The sequence below is a fragment of the Mesoplodon mirus genome, assembly GCF_964341445.2.
Source record: "Mesoplodon mirus genome assembly, chromosome: 19".
In the NCBI taxonomy this organism is placed as follows: domain Eukaryota; kingdom Metazoa; phylum Chordata; class Mammalia; order Artiodactyla; family Ziphiidae; genus Mesoplodon; species Mesoplodon mirus.
In genome coordinates, this window is record NC_138995.1 from 11629544 (window position 1) to 11650846 (window position 21303).

At 38.2% G+C, this 21303-nt stretch overlaps 1 protein-coding gene across 7 annotated transcripts in view; it reads right to left on the reverse strand.

Annotated features, from left to right (window-relative positions):
* The window catches only part of CNTNAP4 (contactin associated protein family member 4), a gene marked incomplete at both ends in the record, with an annotated part of 261961 nt that overhangs the window by 40649 nt on the left and 200009 nt on the right, over window positions 1–21303 (reverse strand). For all 7 annotated transcript variants that reach the window (XM_082608081.1, XM_082608082.1, XM_082608084.1 and 4 more), the window contains 3 exons: window positions 9081–9208; window positions 13593–13749; window positions 18287–18484. In XM_082608081.1, coding sequence (XP_082464207.1) covers window positions 9081–9208; window positions 13593–13749; window positions 18287–18484 — 483 coding nt within the window. The remainder of the gene's footprint in view (window positions 1–9080; window positions 9209–13592; window positions 13750–18286; window positions 18485–21303) is intronic.

Genomic DNA, 21303 nt, shown 5'->3' on the forward strand with positions numbered 1-21303 from the left:
AACTTCTGCAAAGTTATTTATTGCCTACATGCACCTTTGATTATTTAATGCATTCTGGGCAGCTGTGATTTCTCAGACAGCTGAACAAGTCGATGCAGGCAAAATGAAGAAACTAGTTTCAATGACAAGAGTCTAAGAAAAAGAAACTTAGAACAATCTTTTCTAACCATGTAGGTTTTGAGGGTGCCTTGGTTAGACATAAAATTTCAACACAATGAATTAACTGAGAAGAAATACATTTCATAAAATTGGCTGAAAATTCAAATGCCATAGAGTTAAAAATACTACCTTGTCAAGATGAACAAATTGAGAGCAGAAATTTAGATCACGCTTACAACTCTTTAAACTGATTATAAAATGCAGGTATACATTTTACCACATCACAGCCTATTTCAGGAAAAATTAATACCAGCGCACAAGACTGAGATGCATCCTTGTTAAGTACTGACCTATAAGGATAACTATTCCTTAAATTATTCTGTCAGAAAAAGCAAATCACCTCAAGCTGGAAAAGTCAGTTTGGCCTCAGAATTTCCCACAGCAACATTAAAAACTAGAAGATACAGGAGCACTGTACACAAATTTCTGAAAAAAAATGTTGCCAGCCTAACTTTAAGCATTAAGGTAACAGATAGACCTTGTCAAATTTGAAAGAATTCTGAGAATAAAGCACATACAAACTCTTTTGGGGAAAAATAAAAATAAAGCATTCCTTCATAATGAAATATAGTACATCAAAAGATACCTAGAAAAGCTATAAAAGACAAAGGTGACTGCATCTCTTAGTGCACGTAGAGTAGAATATTATGTACAAAGTGGTGAAAAGTCACAAAGTGTGATTCAAAAATACTATACCAGTTTCTAAAAAGGTTAAACATAGGGTTACCTTTTGGTCCAGAAGTTCCACTCCTAGATGTATACTCCTAAGAGTTGAAATATACATGTCCAAAAAAAACACACTTATACACAGATGTTCATAGCAGCATTATTCATAATAGGCAAAAAGTGGAACCAACCCAAATGGCCAACAACTGACAAATGGATGAACAAAATGTGATGTATCCATACAATGGAACATTATTTGGTCCTAAAAATAATGAATATTTGATACGAGCTACAATATGGATAATCCTTAGCAATGTGCAGGCTAAGTGAAAGAAGCCAGTCACAAAGATCACAAACTCTGTGTTCTCATCTATATGAAATGTCCAGAATAGGCAAGTCTGCAGAGATAAAAAGCAGATCCACGGTTAACTAGAGTTGGGGTGGGAGTGAGAGGAAAATGGGGAATGTCTGCTAACGCGTACAAGTTTCTTTACGGGGTATGAAAATGTTCTAAAATTGATTGTGGCGATGGTTGGACACCTCTGTGTAATATGCTAAAATGATTAAATATACTACAATTATGTTGTATACTTTAAACAGGTGCATCATAGGGCACATGAACTATATCTCAATAAAGCTGTTACCAAAAAATAACATAAGGTTGAACCAGCCAACTTTGTCTTAGAGTTCTGAGGCAACAAATACTCTCAAGCATTTGCCAACTCAGGAAATTCAACACTCATGGGTCTTTCTAGAGGAAAAAAAAAAAATCACATATAATATCAATTACCTGACAATGCAATCCAAGAATAAATTTTAAAAAAATCATTCAAGAATAGAGAGGCTCTGTTGATAGGATCAGTGATTAGCATTCAAAAATAAACAGCCAGGGCTTCCCTGGTGGTGCAGTGGTTGAGAGTCGGCCTGCCAATGCAGGGGACACGGGTTCGTGCCCCGGTCCGGGAAGATCCCACATGCCGCGGAGTGGCTGGGCCCGTGAGCCATGGCCGCTGAGCCTGCACGTCCGGAGCCTGTGCTCCGCAACGGGAGAGGCCACAACAGTGAGAGGCCCGCGTACCGCAAAAAAAATGAAAATAAAATAAACAGCCATACAAATAATAGCATAACTAACAAAAATTGGGACGTGGGGGGAGAAAAAGATGAGGAAGGAACAGATGAGTGCTAATTTTCCCATTTTTCAGAATACATCAATGCTATCTAAAATTTAAAACAACTTGAATATAAAACCAAGTGACTCTATAACCTTTAAAATTTTTATAATTTTTTTAAGTTTAGCAAGATCATACAAGTTGAATATATATTTACTAGATATATAAATAATATAAAGCAATCCTTACAGCTTCAATTTGTTTCTTCTTTCTCTGTCACCTTCAGTTAATAAAGTTTTGCAAATTTATTTCTAAATCTCTTTTTCTATTCTTCTGTCTAGAACAGTGTTTCTCAACCTGGGGCTATTTTGCACCCCAGGGAACATCTGGCAATTTCTGGAGACATATTTGGTTGTCACAACTGGGGAGGGTACTACTGGCACCTAGCAGGTAGGGGCCAGGGACACTGCCAAATGCCCTACAATGCACAGGACGGCCCCCGACCATCACAAGGAATTACTCAGCCCAAGTGTCATAAGAGTGCTGAGGTTGGGAAACCCTGCACTAGTGATATTTAGAAATGTCTGGAATAATGCTCACTGGTATTAAACATTATTTCTGAGTTGTGTGACTCTTGGTGATTACTGTAGTCTTCTCTTTGACATTTCTGTATATCTTAAAATGTTAGAATGACTTCATATCAATTGTCATTAATATTTAATATTTAAAGCAATGAATACAAGTATATACATGTAGAATCTTGTCACAAAAGAATATTATTGTAGTTCTGAGAATTATCAGGATTCCCAGTCTCAAAAAAAATGGATATCTTTTGAAAGTGTTAGAAAGAATGTTTGTTGCCCCACATCTGGGAAGTTTCTTGAATATCAGTTACTAGCTGGTAATGTAAATCTTTTCAAAAGAACACAAAACAAAAAGCAAAATAAGTCAGATATTTTTCTTTCTTCAAGAAGTAGCTAGTATTTCAGTTTTATAAAGACACTGTCTTATTAAAAGAGTGAAAAATCAAAAGTATTAAGTAAAATCATGTGCTTATTTGAAAGCACTTTCACTGCCTCAAGCCCACGTACATGAACGAGAAATGCCTCAGGATGGTACTTGACGTCCTTTGTACTTTGTGATTTTTAAAATTCAGAATAAGTCTTTCAAAATATAAACTCCTTTAATTAAAAGTATATATTTGCATATCATTTAATTGCTTATACAATAAAAAACTTATTACTGTTCTCTCACGAGTAACTCCAAGCTATAGGTTTCTCGAGCTGTATATGATAGATCATTCTCATTCTTTCATAAGCTGCTATTTATTGATTATCTTTCATGTAACAGGTAATGTACTAGGTGTCAGGAATACAATAATAAATGAGCAATGGACCTGCTCTTGAGAGGCTCAGAAATAATTAAAAGCCAGTATGAGAAGTATATCTTTGTAATTTACTGAACATTCTTTGAAAGTGTAGGTAAAGTCCTCTAGAGACCTGTGGAAAGCTTCATGTAGGAAGGGCGTGAATGTGAGTGTGAATGGTTTCAGTAAAAGGATTGGAGGTATGCTGCAGATGAAGGAAAGAAAGCAAGTGAAGAGGAAATGGAGCCAGATGCCGTCAGTGGTCGATGAATTTTCTCTGTGCTGCAGGACCTGCAGAAACAGGGGAAGTTCCATGTAGGTATCCTCCTGATTGATGTCAAAAAAACATTTAACCCTGGGGGTCAATACTACGCTTTCTCCTTAGTGTGAGGGGAGAGTTCTGAAGATAATGCAACTACAATTGGCATGCTCTCCACTAATGTTTAATGCATGCTGAAGTTGAAGAATTATTGGTCTAGAGCAGCGGTCCCCAACCTTTTTGGCACCAGGGACGGGTTTCGTGGAAGACAATTCTTCCACGGACGGGCGGTGGGTGGGAGGGACGGTTCAGGTGGTAATGCAAGCGATGGGGAGCGGCAGATGAAGCTTCAATTGCGTGCCTGTAGCTCACCTCCTGCTGTGCGGCCCGGTTCCTAACAGGCTGCGGACCAGCATCAGTCCACGTCCTGGGAGTTGGGGACCCCTGGTCTAGAAGACTTCTGATGGCACCTCAAAAATGAAGATGGTCCACTGCTCCCAGGAGAGTGAGCAGAGAGGAAAATATATGTACGAGCCCTCCTAGTTAAAATCTATTAACTGTAAACCCAGATGTTTTCCCGTGATTCTTTCCATTGACCCTTTGTCTCTAAAGTTAGTAAAAGTCAGAAACATATTCAGTAAGATCCTAGGAGTATCCTGGAGAATACCCATGTTACTAAAATCTTTACTAGTCAGTTTCTTTGTTTTATTATTCTTTTACAATTTCAGCCATTCTAATAGTTATATATTGGTATCTCCTTGTGGTATTATTGTACATTTCCCTAATGACTAATGATGTTGAAAACCTTTTTATGTGTTTATTTGGAATCTGTATATTTTATCTGACAAAATGTATCTGCAAATCTGTTGCCCATTTGTTAATCTGAATTTTTCTTTAATTGCACTGTTAGAAAGTTCTTCATATATCCTGGAAACTAGCCTTTATCAGATATGCGCTTTGCAAATATTTTCTCCCCATGTGTGGTTCTTCTTTCCATTTTTTAAAAATTAAGTTATATTGGAGTATAGTTGATGTACAATGTTGTGTTATTTTCTGCTGTGTCGCAAAGTGAATCAGTTATACATATACATATATCCACTCTTTTTTAGATTCGTTTCCCATGTAGGTCATTACAGAATATTGAGTAGAGTTCCTTGTGCTACACAGTAGGTTCTTATTAGTTATCTATTTTATATATAGTAGTGTGTGTATGTCAATACCAATCTCAAACCCAATGTCATTTTAAAAGCTGTTTTTAATTTTGGTGAAACCCAACTTGTCATTAAAAAAATTTATGGATCATGCTATTGATGTTGCATCTAAGAAATCTGTGCCTAACCCAAGGTCACTATGATTTTCTTCTATATTTCCTTAGAGAAGTTTTATAGTTTGTGGGTTTACATTTAAGTTTATGATTAATTTGAGTTAATTTTTTTAAAGACTATCTATTAGAGAAATCTATATTCTTTTTTTAAAAAATTTAGTTATTTAGGGCTGCATTGGTCTTCATTTCTGTGCGAGGGCCTTCTCTAGTTGTGGCAAGCGGGGGCCACTCTTCATTGCGGTGCGCGGGCCTCTCACTATCGCGGCCTCTCCTGTTGCGGAGCACAGGCTCCAGACGCGCAGGCTCAGCAGCTGTGGCTCACGGGCCTAGTTGCTCCGCGGCACGTGGGATCCCCCCAGACCAGGGCTCGAACCCGTGTCCCCTGCACTAGCAGGCAGACTCTCAACCACTGCGCCACCAGGGAAGCCCTGAGTTAATTTTTATATGCAGTTTGAAGTATGGGATGAAATTCTTTTATTGTTTTTGTTTTTGCAAATGGATTCTAATTGTTCCAGCACTGTTTCTTGAAGAGGACTATTCTTTCTCCCTTGAGTTGCCTTATGTGTATATGTATGTGTGTGTGTATACATATACCTATTCTACTCCATTAATTGATTTGTCTATCTCAATATCAATGTATACTGCTTTGAATTGTGTAGTTTTGCAACAAGCCTTAAAATCAGACAGTTAAGTCTCCAATTTTGTTTTTATTATTCAAAGTGTTTTAGCTAATCTAGTTTCTTTGCTTCCCCCTATACATTTTAGAATAAGCTTGCCAATTTCCACAAAAAAAAAAAATGCCTGTTGGATTTTGATTGAGAGTGTATTAAATCTGTACATCAATTTGGGGAAAACTGACATCTTAACAAAATCAAATCTTTCAATCTATGAGTATTACATTTTTATTTAGTTCTTTAATTATTTCTCATAAATGTTATGTATTTTTGTTATATTTATACCAAATTATTTCATTTTTTTGGGTGCTGCTCTAAAAGGTACTTTTAAATTTTCAATTTAAAGTTTTTCATTATTAGCATATAGAGATATAATTTATTTTTTGCATATAGAGATATAATTTATTTTTGCATATTGACCTTGCATCCTGTAATCTTGCTAAACTCACTTATTTTTTTACAAATTCTTAAGAATTTTCTACCTAGAAAACCATGTCTTCAGGAAATAGAGACATTTTATATCTTCTTTTCTGATCTGTATGACTCAAATTCCTTTTCTTGACATACTACATGTGCTAGGACCAACAGTATGATATGGAATAGGAGAGGTGAGAACAGACCTCCTTGTCTTGATCCTGATTTTAGAGAGGAAGCATTAAGTCTGTGACTATTCAGGATAAATAGTCAGATTTTCAGATTTTCACAGATGCCTTTTGAAACATTGAGAAAGTTTTTTTAAGTTCGTAGTTTGCTTAGTTTTTATCATAAGTAGGATGTTGAATTCTGCCGTTTACTTTTCACATATTTTTCAAAAAATTTATTTCCATATTCATAAATAAATAAATTCTTTAAGGTCAACAGTACTTAGTAAGTTTTATATCTGCAGCACAACTTTAAAGGGGACTTCATCATTCATATCTTTTGTGCTTTTGGTAAAACAGCTAACGATGTTTTCTATGACTTCTAACATTAAGCAATAATAGCAGTAGTAACACAAAATTTTATACCCATCTACATTTTTTTTTTTTTTTTTTGCGGTACGTGGGCCTCTCACTGTTGTGGCCTCTCCCGTTGCGGAGCACAGGCTCCGGACGTGCAGGCTCAGCGGCCATGGCTCACGGGCCCAGCCGCTCCGCGGCATGTGGGATCCTCCCGGACCGGGGCACGAACCCGTGTCCCCTGCACTGGCAGGCGGACTCTCAACCACTGCGCCACCAGGGAAGCCCTACCCATCTACATTTTAAAAAATGAAAAGAAAGACTTGGAGTTAGGAGCAAGTTCATATCTGGTACCTGTAGGGCTCACTCATTTTTGTTTATTTGTCCTGCTTTCTCAAGGCTTCTGTCTTCTTTCCTAGAAAAACATGGCTAGATATGAAATTTTCAACATCTCTGGTTTGTGTGATAAATCCAAAATATTTTTTTATTTTCATCTTTCCATTTTTCTGTTCAAAGAAAATCTAAAAATTCTGTGTCTCAGTGATGGGTACTAGCATTCTTATTGCCTCAACAAACGGTGCTACCTGCTTTACTCAAGTCAGGAAGCTGGAGATCATCCTCACAGCTTTTCACCCTCACTCCCGTCCAAATCATATTGAACTTACCTCCCTAACTGAGCCCCTTATTTAAGCCCCATGACAACTATTGCCTAGTTCAAGCCTTCATCATTTTCCTTGTCTTACGTCAAAGGTCACCTTCCTGTCTTTAGGTTTGTAACTGATTTCCATGCTTTCAGTTGGATCATAAGAATTAAGCTAAGTCTTAAATTATCCCAGTCCTAACTAGTGTTCCAGTCCTAATGCCTTCAGGATAACATCCACATATCTCTCCTCTGCTTATAAGGCACAAGCCCTACATCTGCCCAGTGTATCTCACTTGGAAAGGAAAAAAACTGTGTCTAGGGCATTGCACCTTCAGAGATACAGTCTGCCCAGACAGAGAAAACGGGGGCATTCATTACTCTGCCACCATCATTCTTCAGACTGAGAAAGTTTTTAAAAAGGGCCCTTTATGCAGAAAACGCTCTATGACCTTATGTGGGGATGAGCCTCAACCCCAAAGTAGATATGGGGGACAAGAAGGCCAAGGAAAGCGCTCAGCGATTGTTTCATTAATAAGTCAGATGTTAATCAGCAGGTCTCTAAATACCTACAGTATTTGTAAACCCTTATTCCTAATGTTGTCAGCCTCCTTCTGCATCCCCATGGTCACAAAAGTTTAACGCTCTAGTTTCTCAACCTTAAGACTACGGACCTTTTGGACCAGACAATTCTTTGTGGTGGAGGGCTGTCTTGTGCACTGTAGGATATTTACAGCATTTCTGGCCTCTCCCTTTAGATGCCAGTAGCATAAAACCCCTCACAGTTGTGACAGCCAGAACTGTCTCCAGATATGGCCAAATGTCCCCTGAGGGAGCAGAATCACCTTGGATGGAGAGTCACTGCCCTAAGGGAAAAGATGCTGTGTGCTTAAGTTCATGACAGGAAGTCTGAAAGAAAGAACCCCTAAGGGACAGAGTTGGGAGTGACCTTAGTCAAAGCAGAATCATCTCTTTCTCTTTTGATTCCCTAGAATAAAATTTCATTTTAGGATATACTTTTAAGGTAAATAAATATTTCTTCTATTTGCATTTTAAGTTCTGGAAATAACTAAAAGCAAAAATAATTGACGCACCAGTCTCTAACCTAGCTGACTTCAGAGAGGTTATAAATGGATATGTATGCTAATTTCATTCCCTGCTGAAAATATGTATTTTCTATGAAACTATATTTTAACTAAAAAATTCCAGTTTAGAGTGTTAATACATTGAATATACAAAACAGCAGGTACCACTGATTTAGACTAAAAACACACACACACAAACTGGAAAAAAAAATGAGATTAAAAGTTGAAATGTGTTTGATTAAACTAACATTTGATTCTACTGATGTTCTAATTTCACCCCAGGCCCAACACTATAAAACTCATCATACATTCTTTTTTTTTTTTTTGTGGTACGTGGGCCTCTCACTGCTGTGGCCTCTCCCGTTCCGGAGCACAGGCTCCGGATGCGCAGGCTCAGCGGCCATGGCTCATGGGCCCAGCCACTCTGCGGCATGTGGGATCTTCCCGGACCGGGGCACGAACCCGTGTCCCCTGCATCGGCAGGCGGACTCTCAACCACTGCGCCACCAGGGAAGCCCCACCATACATGTTTGATAATTTTATGTAGCACTGAGGCCTTCCTTTATAGACAATGGCATGCAGACATTTAGGAATGATGGAATGAGCTTATGAACCAATCAAATAGAAATGCTTTGTGGTTTCTTTCTCTTGGACTCGTAACAAGGTTTGCTGTAACAACATTTATTCCCGGGCTTTGCACTCTATAAGGGGCGCTTTGTTGACTGACTAAAGGAATGATTTCAGACACTGCTTATGAGTTTTCACAAGAGAAGTCTGATTAATTATTATAAGATAGAAACATGGTTTTTAAGTGACATCACTTTCCTCAGACATGTTTATGGCATGTCGCCACCACTTACTGTCTCCCCGGCAGAGCAGAGGCCCTAGTTTATAGGCTGCTGCTGAATGCGGTCGTCCGGTGTCTGTGATCACAATCTTGGTTACTGGCAGATGTTCCTTATAAGAAAGGAATCCAGTGTCATTGGTCCTAGAAAACAGTAACAACAGCAAGATTCTTAAAATTATTCTGATGAACATAATTATAAAGTAAACAATAGTCCTTATTGCATTTCAAAGCCAAGATGTTCTGGGCTAAATTTGCACACACAGAAGAGTCAGGATCAAATTACTCATCTGAGAACGGAAAAATATGGCAACATTTTAGTGTCCCTTGCAGATGGAATATAGTTGGTGATTTTTAAACTCTGTTGGCCATTTTCTACCTTTTAAATGAGATGGTTAATCCACGGCCATTTAGTGTAATAATTGGTAGTGTGTTTTCAGATCGACCGTTTTGATATTTGTTTCTTATTTTTTTCCCACAGGATATCTTGTTTTTTTGCTCCCCCTTTCATGCCTCCTATTGGTTTACTTCATATCGTTTTGCATTCGATTTTATTTTTTTACTCACTCTTTAGCTATATGACTGTTTACCGTATTTTAATATTTTCTTTATAGATTATAAAACGCATCCTTAATCCATCACAGTCTACTTATATTTTATGTTGTATTACTTCATATAAAATGTCAGAAGCCTACCATGGGATAATTTTTAACATCCTTCCCTACACAAGCACCTGTTCTTTGTGCTATGGTTGTAATAATACATTTTAAATCCAGATGTTATAAACTTTATAATTTAATTTACCTAATCAAGAGAAAAATTTAAACACTGGCTTTTACATTTACTGACATATTCATGATTTCCAGTGCCCCTCACTCCTTCCTGAAGATCTGTGCTTTAATCCGGTGTTAGTTCTGTTTAACCTGAAGAATTTCCATCAGTATTTCTTACGGTACAGTTCTGTTGACAACAGATTCTCTCAGCATTTGCTTAATCTGAACAGGAATTTATTTTACTTTCATTTGTGAAATGTATTTTCGTCCTGTGTAGAATTCTAGGCTGACAGTGCTTCTTCTTTCAGCACACTAAAGGTATCATTCCATTGTCTTCTGACCTGTGCTTCTGATGAGAGGTCAGCCTTCATTTGTATCCTTATTCCCCTGTATGGAATGTCTTCTACCAGATTCACCCAAACTGGCTACTTTGAAAACATTCATCCTTATCACTGGTTTTTAGCAATGTGAACAACAAACCCAGGTGTGTTTTTCTCTGGTTTTTATTCTGCTTGAGATCTTCTGAGTTTCTGGAATCCATACATTGAAGTTGTACTAGTTATCTACTATGGCATAACAAATTATCCCAAAATGCAGTGACTTAAAACACGACTTTTTACGGTCTATGATTCTTCTGATTTATGATCCTCTGTCTCAGGGTCTCTCCCAAGGCTATACTCAAAGTGTTGGCTAGGACTGCAATCAGCTCAGTACTTGAGTGGGGAAGGCTCTGTTTCCAAGCTCACCCTGTGGCTGCTGGCAGTACTCTACGCCTTGCTGGCTGTTGGACTGACAGTCTCAGTTATTCACTGGCTGTTTGTTGAAGGCTACCCTCAATTCTTTGTCCACGAGAGCTTATGACATGGCAGATTGCTATATCAAAACAAGAAGGCTAGAAGACTCAGAGAATTCTGAGCAAGTCAGAAGTCACAGTCTTCTGTAACCCAATCTCTGAAGTGACATCTCATCACCTTTACCATATTCTGTTCTTAAAAGCAAGTCACAAGGTCCATGCGACATACAAGAGAAGGAAATTACACAATGGTGTGAATAACAGGCAGTGTGGAAAATTGGGGACCATCTTGGGGGCTTGCTTCCAGAGGTGTTTATTAAGCAAATCTGAGAAATTTTCAGCCATAGTTTCATCAAATATATATATATATATATATATATATATATATATATATATTGCCTCATTTTATTTCCTGCCCTTCTGGGACTCCAATTTCTTGCCTGTTAAATCATTGATATTTTCCCACAAGCCACAAAGGGCCTGTCAATCTTTCTTTCAATCTTTTTTTTTTTCCTGTGTTCTTCAGACTGAATGATTTCTGCTTCAGGTTTACTGAAGACTTCTTTTGCTATTTCCCATAAGAGGTGAAGTCTATCCAGTGAATATTTTACTTCTGATGATGTTGTACTTTCCTGTTCTAAAATCTACATTTGCTTCTTTTTTTCTTTTCTTTCCTCTTTTTTTTTTTTGGAAGTATTGGGTCTTTGTTGCTGTGCATGGGCTTTCTCTAGTTGCAGTGAGCAGGGTCTACTCTTCGTTGTGGTGCGCAGGCTTCTCACTGTGGTGACTTCTCTTGTTGTAGAGCACGGGCTCTAGGTGCATGGGCTTCAGTGGTTGCAGCACACAGGCTCAGTACGTGTGGCACACGGGCCTTAGAGCGCGCGGGCTTCAGTAGTTGTGGCGTGTGGGCTCAGGAGCTCTGCGGCATGAGGGATCTTCCCAGACCAGGGATCGAACCCATGTCCCCTGCGTTGGCAGGCAGGTTCTTAACCACTGCACCACAAGAGAAGTCCCTACATTTGCTTCTTTAATAAAGTTCTCATTTATCTGTTTAGAATACCCTTTGTTCACTTGTGATTATTTTTACCTTTAATTCTTCATACGTTTTTTAACAGTTGCTTTAAAGTTTTTGCCTGCTAATCAAACACCTGTGTCCCAGGGCCTGTTTCTAATGGTACTTTTATTTTCTTGACTTTGGATCAAAGTCTACTCTTTTTTGGAATAAGCAATAATTGTTATAATGTTCTGGATATTATGGGTGATACATTGTAGAGACTCTGGATTCTGTTATCATTCTCTTTAAGACTTCTTTTGTTTTCACAAGCAGTTAAATCACAACCTTATCACAATAATGGTGGTTTTACTTCATCAGGGTGGGCCTGTGTCAGTTTCACTTGTAGTTTTCAGTCATACTCAGTTCTCGGACATCGTCTTTGCTGTAAAGGCAGCGGACCTTCTGTCATTTCTATGGAAAGCTGAGGGCTTTACAAAGCCCATCTCAATTAATGAGACTTAAGGTCTAAATTCTGTCTCTCCTCTGGTGGTTGCTGCTGAAATTCCTGTGTAGCTTGTTCAGTTTCCCAGCTCCATCTCTCTGCTTGGTTCCTAGAAATCTCCCCTGTGCATGTGCAGCTCAAGGGTCAGGGGTCTGAGAGGAGTTGATATAGTGGTCTCCCCTCAAGTGGTTTTCTCCTTTCTGACATGTCCAGAAATCAATTTCTAGTCATTCTGGCTGCTCTGAACTTTCCTCTGATACCCCCAGCCAAAAAAAATCTAGTATTCTCTTTGAGTTCTAGCCACTCCATGGTAGGTGGTCTGGTGAGTAGCCTCAAGGAAAAGGCACATAAACATAAATCTCACCCACTTAAGTTCTCTTCTTTTAAGGTTTGAAGGCTCCCAACCCTGGTAGTTTCTGCCTACATTTGGTTATTCTCCACTTGCTATAAGTAGGTGTTTTTAATAAATAGTTTTCCTGGGATTACAAATGTTATCTGGGTTAGGTTAGTTCTATGCAAGCTACTTAAGCATAAGCAGAATTTAATATGAAAAATTTCAAAATCTTATTTTTAAAAATTATTTTTGATGAATAAAATGTCATGCAGACATTGGAGAGTTATTGGTGATTAGATTAAAATTTTTTTATTCATATTTTAAAATACATTATTACTGTGTGGGCATTTTCTGTGAAGGCAATGAGAAAAAAAAAAAGTATCTCCCAAAGGAGTAGAAATTTTGAAAAATTTTGAGTAAGAGAGACAACATTCTTCATACTGAACATATAACAATAAGAGTATAATCAATGACTCCATATAGATGCCTCCTTTAGGGTATTCTAAAATAACCTGGTTTTTGATATAACAGTCTTTGATGTTTGACAAATGAATAAATATAATGTCAAATGAATAAATGGAATATTTCAAGCTCGATTTTAAAATCCCTAAATATTATAGATTTCCTTTTTTAAAATATGATAAATGGAATATTAGTTTTTCATAGCATAGTGTATCCTTTAAGAAAATAAAAGAGCTACATGTTTAAATAATTGTGGGAAATTCTAAGTTTATATATTTAAAGGTTTTATAGGCAGATTATTGAAGAGATGTGTTAGTAATTAAAGGCTGTAAATATATTTTGAGAATAATATAATTCTTAATTATACTTAATTTTAAAGAGAATAATAATTGACTTAAAATGAAAAGCAGACATGAAACAGATGCCTCTGTTTCATCATATTACAGAAATAAAAGGTGTATGACTCATGATCCACTACCAAAAAATTCAAATAAAAAGATAGTGATCTTACCATTTAGAATTCAGATTGTAATACATTTCATCAAAACGTACCTTTAATTTTTTCACTGTACTACCTTGTTTAGTATCTGCCTACTTACATATGTTTTGAGTGATTCATTTAAAAATATAATAAACTTGATTTTGTATAAGGAAATCATATGGAAATCACCATTCATTCCGGTCAGCATCACAGTTGCAGTAATACTGAGAATCAATGCAATTCCCCTCTAGTCCACAAGTACATTTTTGAGGATCAGGTAAAGAACCTCCCCAATAAGTTTGTGTTTCATTGGTTCTTCCAACCCACCAGCTCAGAGGGGTTCCATCTGAAAGACAAAGGTGAGAAATGTGACATCTGTTCTATACCCCAACCCTTCCATCCAGTATAATTCCCTCCTTCCCAAATCATTAAAAAGAATAAATGGAGAAAGACTGATTTGATGTAGTGATATTCCCAACACTGTAATTGATGGCACTTCCTTAAGAAAGTTTTTAAAAAAATATTTCATTATTTAAGCTTAAATGATTGATATATTTTTCTTTGAGTAGAAAAGAAACCAGCAGTTCCTATTTAATTCAGGCATAATAGTAAAAAAAAATGTATTGAGAGCAGATCACGTATGCAATTTTGTTAAAAATAATTTTTCGAAACAAGAAGGCATCAAATTATAAACCACAGTAATTAACATATGAGAAACAAAATTGATGTGAGATCATGAAATGCCCATTAAAACATTATGAAGGGCTTCCCTGGTGGCGCAGTGGTTGGGAGTCCGCCTGCCGATGCCGGGGACACGGGTTCGCGCCCCGGTCCGGGAGGATCCCATATGCCGCGGGGTGGCTGGGCCCGTGGGCCATGGCCGCTGAGCCTTTGCGTCCGGGGCCTGTGCTCCGCAACGGGAGAGGCCACAGCAGTGAGAGGCCCGCGTACCGCAAAAAGAAAAAATGGCCCGCGTACCGCCAAAAAAAAAAAAAAAAAAAAAAAAAAAAAACATTATGAAATGCTATGTCAAGTTAGTGATTTATCTCAATATATTTATTGGCTAAAAATAAACTAGGTGTTTATTAAACATTAGGCATATTATGGCACTCCCTTGCTATGATTTAAGATATATTTGAAAGTGTATATTTTTTCTTCCATTTACTGGCTTGGCTACTTATTTGAAGACTACAGAAATAACACTGAAAGATCTTTACGCCCGAAGCAGATACTCCACTCAAAAACAAAGTTTCCCTTAACCAAATGCATTTATTTCTATGATGAATGTTCAGCTACCAGCTCCTTCACAGAGCTAAGACTAAACATGATGCCAAGGAGCTAGAGCAAAGAATAGACAGAACATTTAGATGCGGCATGCAGGCAATCTGTCTTAGGGAAAAAGTCACTTGAGAATCACGGCATGAGAAGAAGGTGACATCAAATCAGTCAGCTCCTCAAAGGTGCTTGATCACTTTTCCATTGACTTGCAAACCTTTTAAGTTGCTGCCATTAGCCCTACTTTTACTAATTTCTCCCTTACTTACAAATGCCAAAGCTCATAAAAACTTATTATTAAATTGGACCTGTGCTGATGCAAACCAAACAACCTCTCTTCCAGTGTTACTATACATTCCTGTCCACTATGCTGGGAAAACAAGGAGTTGTTGGAAGCTTGTGTTATGCATTAATTAATATCAAGAATCTTCATCTTCTTTAATTGCATGATTAACTGATCAGCTGAAGGCAAAACCTACTTGAAGCATTTAGTAGATCTATTTCAACATACTGCTTAAAACGTTATGTGTTCATAGATTTAAAAAATAAATCATTATTCCTAAATACTGAATAATATTTTCGCATCTAAATTTGCTATCTTCCTGACACTTCCCTGGTGGTCCAGTGGTAAAGAATCCGCCTTCCGATGCAGGGGACGCGGGTTCAATCCCTGGTCAGGGAACTAAGATCCCACATGTTGTGGGGCAACTAAGCCCGCACGCCACAACTATTGAGCTCGTGTGTCTCAACTAGAGAGCCTGTGTGACACAAACTACAGAGCCCACGCACTCTGGAATCCACACCACAACTACAGAGCCCAGGAGCCCTGGAGCCTGCATGCCGCAACTAGAGAGAGAAAACCCGCACACCACAACTAGAGAGAAGCCCGTGTGCCGCAACAAAAGAGCCTGCGCCGCAACGAAAGATCCCGCGTGCCTCAACCAAGATCCCGCGTGCCGCAACTAAGACCCAACACAGCCAAAAATAAATTATAAATAAAAAAGTAAGTAAATAAATAAATAAATTTGCTATTTTCCCTACAAAGTAGAAACCACTTAATGTTTTAAAGATACCAAATACCTAAGTTTCCTCCAAGACTTTTTGAAGTGTCCTAAAGAATTTACATAAGTATAAGGAAGAATTAAGAAAAGCATGAGAAAATTTTAAAGTTGATATTAAAATGATAAAGTATCAGAGATCATGGTAGATCATTTCTATTCTCATAGTTAAAATCCCAAATGGCTTGAGTATTCATATTGAGCATCCTTCCAGTGTGCTGAGCTGCAGACCCACAGGTTGCTGGAAATATTTTCATATACATTTAACTTTATTCATCCACAATTATGGCATCATTATTACTTGAAGCTGCTATATTCTCAAGATCTGAAACTGTAAATTTAACTTGTCTGACACCACCTACTTGATCTTCCCCATACATTTCTTACTGTGACCTCGAAATCCAAATTGTTCCCTCTTTTCGACCTCAAATCCATTCTACATGAATTCTAAGATCACAGACCTGAGGAAAATCTGTGTATTTAACAGTTATCCTCATCATCTGTTCTACAACTTCCTAGAGTTTACTATTCTCTTTACTAGTGGTTCCCAAACACCTGGGGGCCCTGAAGGTAGGGAATCCTTCACACTCCACGTCGTCCCCTTGACTTCGTGTGGTGCTCGCTCACTAACATTCTTGGGGATTCTGTGTTCTGGTTCTTTTAGAGTTTGACTCATTTGTGATTTTGATGATTGCCTTTCCTTTTCTTTCTTCTCTAGTTAAGCAACTCAGTTCATTTTGTTCCATCACATTCATTTACCCTTCTAAAATTATGGTTCTCATTCTTCTTAGAAGACACTTCTGTACTTGCTTATCTATTTTTCTTTTTTAGATTCCAATATCAATATTCACTAAAAATGAACAATCAGTTGCATACTGAACTGGTAGGTTCACTGTAACCACGATGCACTGGAGAGCTGGGAAGAGAGGAGCTCACTTCATGCACTTTCTTTGTGTTATGCCACCCAGCCACACCCACGCCCCCCTGAGGTTGGTATGATTGGCCCCAATTCAGTGAAGAGAAAACAAAGACTGAGAAATACTCTTCGATCCAAGTTCTGTACCTAATCAACAAGAGACCTGGACCTTGAACCCAGATCTCTCTCCCCACCTCTAAATCCTATGCTCTTTGCACTACAACTATCTGATGGTCAGTCTCAGATGGGATTGGGGTTTCAGGGGGTTAAGATTTGAGGGGATACCAGCAAGATGAGAAGAGTTAGGAGGGGTTAAGAAGCTGAATGAGAACATTCTGAAAAAGAAGAAGGAGGAAGAGGAGGAAGAGGGAGTGGAACTCAGGCATATGGGAGAAAATGATCAGACTGTAGTAAGTGGGTGGACAAGTAAATAGGATTGGGGCTTAACTGGAAACAAAAGATTCAAAGGTCATACCAGGAGTTCAAAATTTTTCTGCATGACCCATATAACACATGATATTCACATATGAAACACATTTCATTTTAAAGTTCTTGTCCTTCTGTCTGGAATGCCAACCTCTCTTAAGACGACAAATGAGAGGGAACAAAGCAGCTTTATCGTGCAGATGTCTTAGAATCTTCTCTGACTACTGAAGAAAAATACACCTGATTATTGCTGCTAGAAAACAGTGTGCTGGGGAGCGGCATGAAGGTTCATAGGCAAGTGGGTCCAGAATACGCAGCTGACGTGCCCAGACAGAAGAGTCTGTACTGGACAGAAGAGCTAGGAAAGCACTGGAGCTTCTTAAACAGTAAAGTGTTGTGATGGAAGCAGCGTTTCTTACAGGTGAATTCTCTTCATGAAGATTAATCTTTTGGATGATACAGTGGGTGGGCAGGAGATACAGACTGATGACTGGCTGAGAGGCCAGTAGGAAAGACCTTGCAGTAACTTCATAAATTAGGTCATTAAAGCCCGCACTAAGGCAGAGCTGGTGGGACTTGAGATACTGTCACATAATGAGATGCTCTAAAGGGAGAAAACACAAGACCAGAACCATAATTTAGGAGCAGACTGGTTATTAAAAGTAGAGTAAAAGAAAGAGTTAAACATGGTTTTCTGACTCCTCTTTGAGCTACTGAAAAAAAAAAAGTGTTTCTAGCAGACTGTTCTAATTTTCAGTTATACCCAGAGGGTAACTGTCAACAACCCGTGAAAGAGTCACACAGAGTAGTCACTTTCAGAAAACGAATTCATATTTTTATTAGCTCTTTTCCATGGTAAAAACCAACCATATGTGTCACTTGCCCTTTATGAGGGATCAACACTGTGCATTCATGGAGTATCAGAACAAAGCCCTTTGCTGTGCAGTTCTCTGATTAAGGGCAGGCAGAGACTCTAAAGACAATGAAGGCTTTGAACAAAGCTCAGTGTGAACTGACCTTGTTCTCTTCTTCAGGCAACAGCATCTCTGTGACTTCCAGACTTGTGACACGTTTGCTAAAGACACAGGGAGCACACACCCTCAGCGGCTCTAGGCCTCCACCTTGGCCGACTTAAACTCCGCAGGAGCTGGTTAAGTAAAACACACTGTGCGACGTGTGTAGGAAGACAAACGCCCCAATTTACTTACCTTCCTTATTTACAAGTCGTGACTTCTTGCAGTAGTAGGTCAGCTCCTGTTCACAGTGCTCCGCACGGTTAACTGTGGCCTGCAGTTGCTCCATGCTGGCCACGTATTCGAAAAACCCAGCATAGGGGTTCTCTGGATTGGTACTGCGGACTCTTGTTACATCGGAGCCATTGTGCTGGATGATGGTCCACGCAGTTTCTTGTATGCAGAAATGGGGGAAGAAAGAGAGGAGACCATCACTAGTCTGCAAAAGTTAAAATAAATAAAGAAAATCAAAATCACCTTTTATCTGAGTCAAAGTTTTCTACTCATCAAACCTCTCTGAGAGGTAGAATCAACATAAATGGATTCTTAAAACTTTTAAATTATAGTAAAGTGAGTTTTTCCCTGAAATTTATACGATTGCCACGCATTTGCAGTGTTTTTATTCTACTTTTTCATATAATTCAACCAGAAAATATTCATGGTGAAAAATATTAAGAAAAATGATTATTAAAATTTGTGGTGCATTTTATCAAATCTGACATTCTGCTTTTAGAAGATGCGTCATTATTTTTCTTCAAGAAAGAAAAAAATTATGCTATTATAACTGTAAAACATTGTTGATTGTTGACGCACCCTGAATTCAGAGATGTTACAATATGAAAAAAAAATGTATCTTTGAATTTGTAAAATATTTTAAATGACATAACGTAAACAATGACTTTTCTACTCTTATTGTATGCTGCCAGCAAAAAGAAAGTCAAAATTTTATGGTCTGTATATATACCTCCCTTCAGACAATTTTTAATTATGAGTGTACATCTATTTCTTTTTTACATCAAGTTTTGGATAGAGGATTTTTTCATAACATGGGAAAATGTACAAAATATTTAAGTGGGGAATGCAGGATACAAAACTATATATAATATGATTATGATACATACACAAACACACACATAAATATATATTCATCGGACACAGATGTTAGGAAATTACACCAGAAATACATCTATTTCTTTTAAAATCAAATCTGAAATATTCATCTTGGTATCATGTGATCTGCATAGCTACGGAATGCAAATAGGAAGTTACTTTTTTTTTTTCTTTTTTTTTTTTTGCGGTACGCGGGCCTCTCACTGTTGTGGCCTCTCCCGTTGCGGAGCACAGGCTCCGGACGCGCAGGCTCAACGGCCATGGCTCACGGGCCCAGTCGCTCCACGGCGTGTGGGATCTTCCCCGACCGGGGCACGAACCCGTGTCCCCTGCATCGGCAGGCGGACTCTCAACCACTGCGCCACCAGGGGAGCCCCAGAAGTTACTGTTTTGAACACGCAGTACAGCATCAGCAACTCAAGTAACACAAGAAATAATATATCTTTGAGTAGGTACTGGAGCTGTCACTAGTAGCACCTGAACGTCTGTAAACGTTTCAGTCGTACTGATTACCAAAACTACTTAGATGAAACAAAAATCCGACAAGGTTTGTAACAGAAGATGGCATATTGTATCTATCCTTCAACTTTCCCAGCAATAAACTTCTTATTATATTTACTGTGATACACGCAGGCCCAAGAACACATTAATCAAAAGGCCTCCGTTTTAATAGGTGAGAAACAGATTGGAAGTTGTCAAAACTCTGCTATAAATGTGCTGTTAAATCACATAACTCTTCTGTATTAAGAAGAATATTCCAAATTGGAGGAAAAGAGTAGGTAGAAATCCCCGCCAGCCTCTTTTTAGCTAATACATTCACATGGATCAACACAATCAAAACAAGAAATTTCAGTCCCACCCGTCTCCTGGTCATCAGAATTTTTAATAGAGAGGCCTATTAAATAAATGAGACAGGAGGCAAATTTGACAGCCTTACTCCCCTCCACGCGTGGATCATTATTTTCCTCTGAAACAATAGCTGTTACTTTTATTTCCACCTTGCCTTTCAGCTCACTGAAGCGCTTTAACAGTAAATTATTTTCCTTAAAGAGGACATGATATATAAGCTCATGAAATAAATTATGGATGACCAGACAGCAGTACAGTGGAGAGATCATCAGGAGACCTGAGCTGCAGATCTGGCATGTGTCTGTGCCCTTAAGAAAGTCAGGTGAAATCTCAGCCTCCATTTCCAAATTTGGAAAAAAAAAAAAAAAGGTAGAATATAGGAGGCAATATATTAAGTCTGAAATTCTATCATTTTAGCCACACAATCTTGACTATTAGAAATTTAAGATTATTAACCAGGCAAATTTGTTAGCCTAGCCTCTGTTGGACTCTGCTTTTATTATTCAGCAGAATGATTCGTCTTTTCTTGTGGGGAATCAATGGTGTGCATAAAGCAGTTCATCTCCAGCTGAGTAGCTGCTGAAAGAGCAGGACAATAAACCACCTTGAAACCTTTGTCTCTTTGCTTTTTGGGTCACCCTGAGAGGGACTTCCCTATCGCTTAGCATCCACTGGGTCATGAAGAACACACTGTGTTCTTGTAAGGTCTGTTAAGGTATTGTAAGAAATCCAAGGCCATAGTGCATGACAGCTGTTAAAGGGCTGCTCATAGAAATGTTTCCTTTTGAAATTCTAAAATTTCTATATAATAGTTTCTGTAAGTGATTTCATTTTCTAATATAAAGTGCTACAGAGGAAGTTACGTGGATGCCGTGCTTATCAGATAATCAAGATGTCCAGGGCAAAGCAGAGACAATGAAAGCATCACAGTGGATTCTGAGCAATGGAAATGAGAGCCCAGCATCCATGCTCCAAATCGCATGTGCTTTACTAATAGAGGAACGTCTGCAAACTATTATACTGTTCTTTCGGACGTGATTGTGTTATCTGATATTTCTACAAGTACCTATTTAGAAATTACAACTATAAAAAAAGTAGACTTCACAATGCGTAATTCAGTATTTTGTGACTTAATCTATCGGTTTTTCCACTATTAGAAGACTGACAGGTTCTGATTTGCTAACTATACTGATAGGTTCTGATTTGCTAACTATAGTGTCTCCAGCACGTGGGCTTGGCACGTGCTGAAAAAG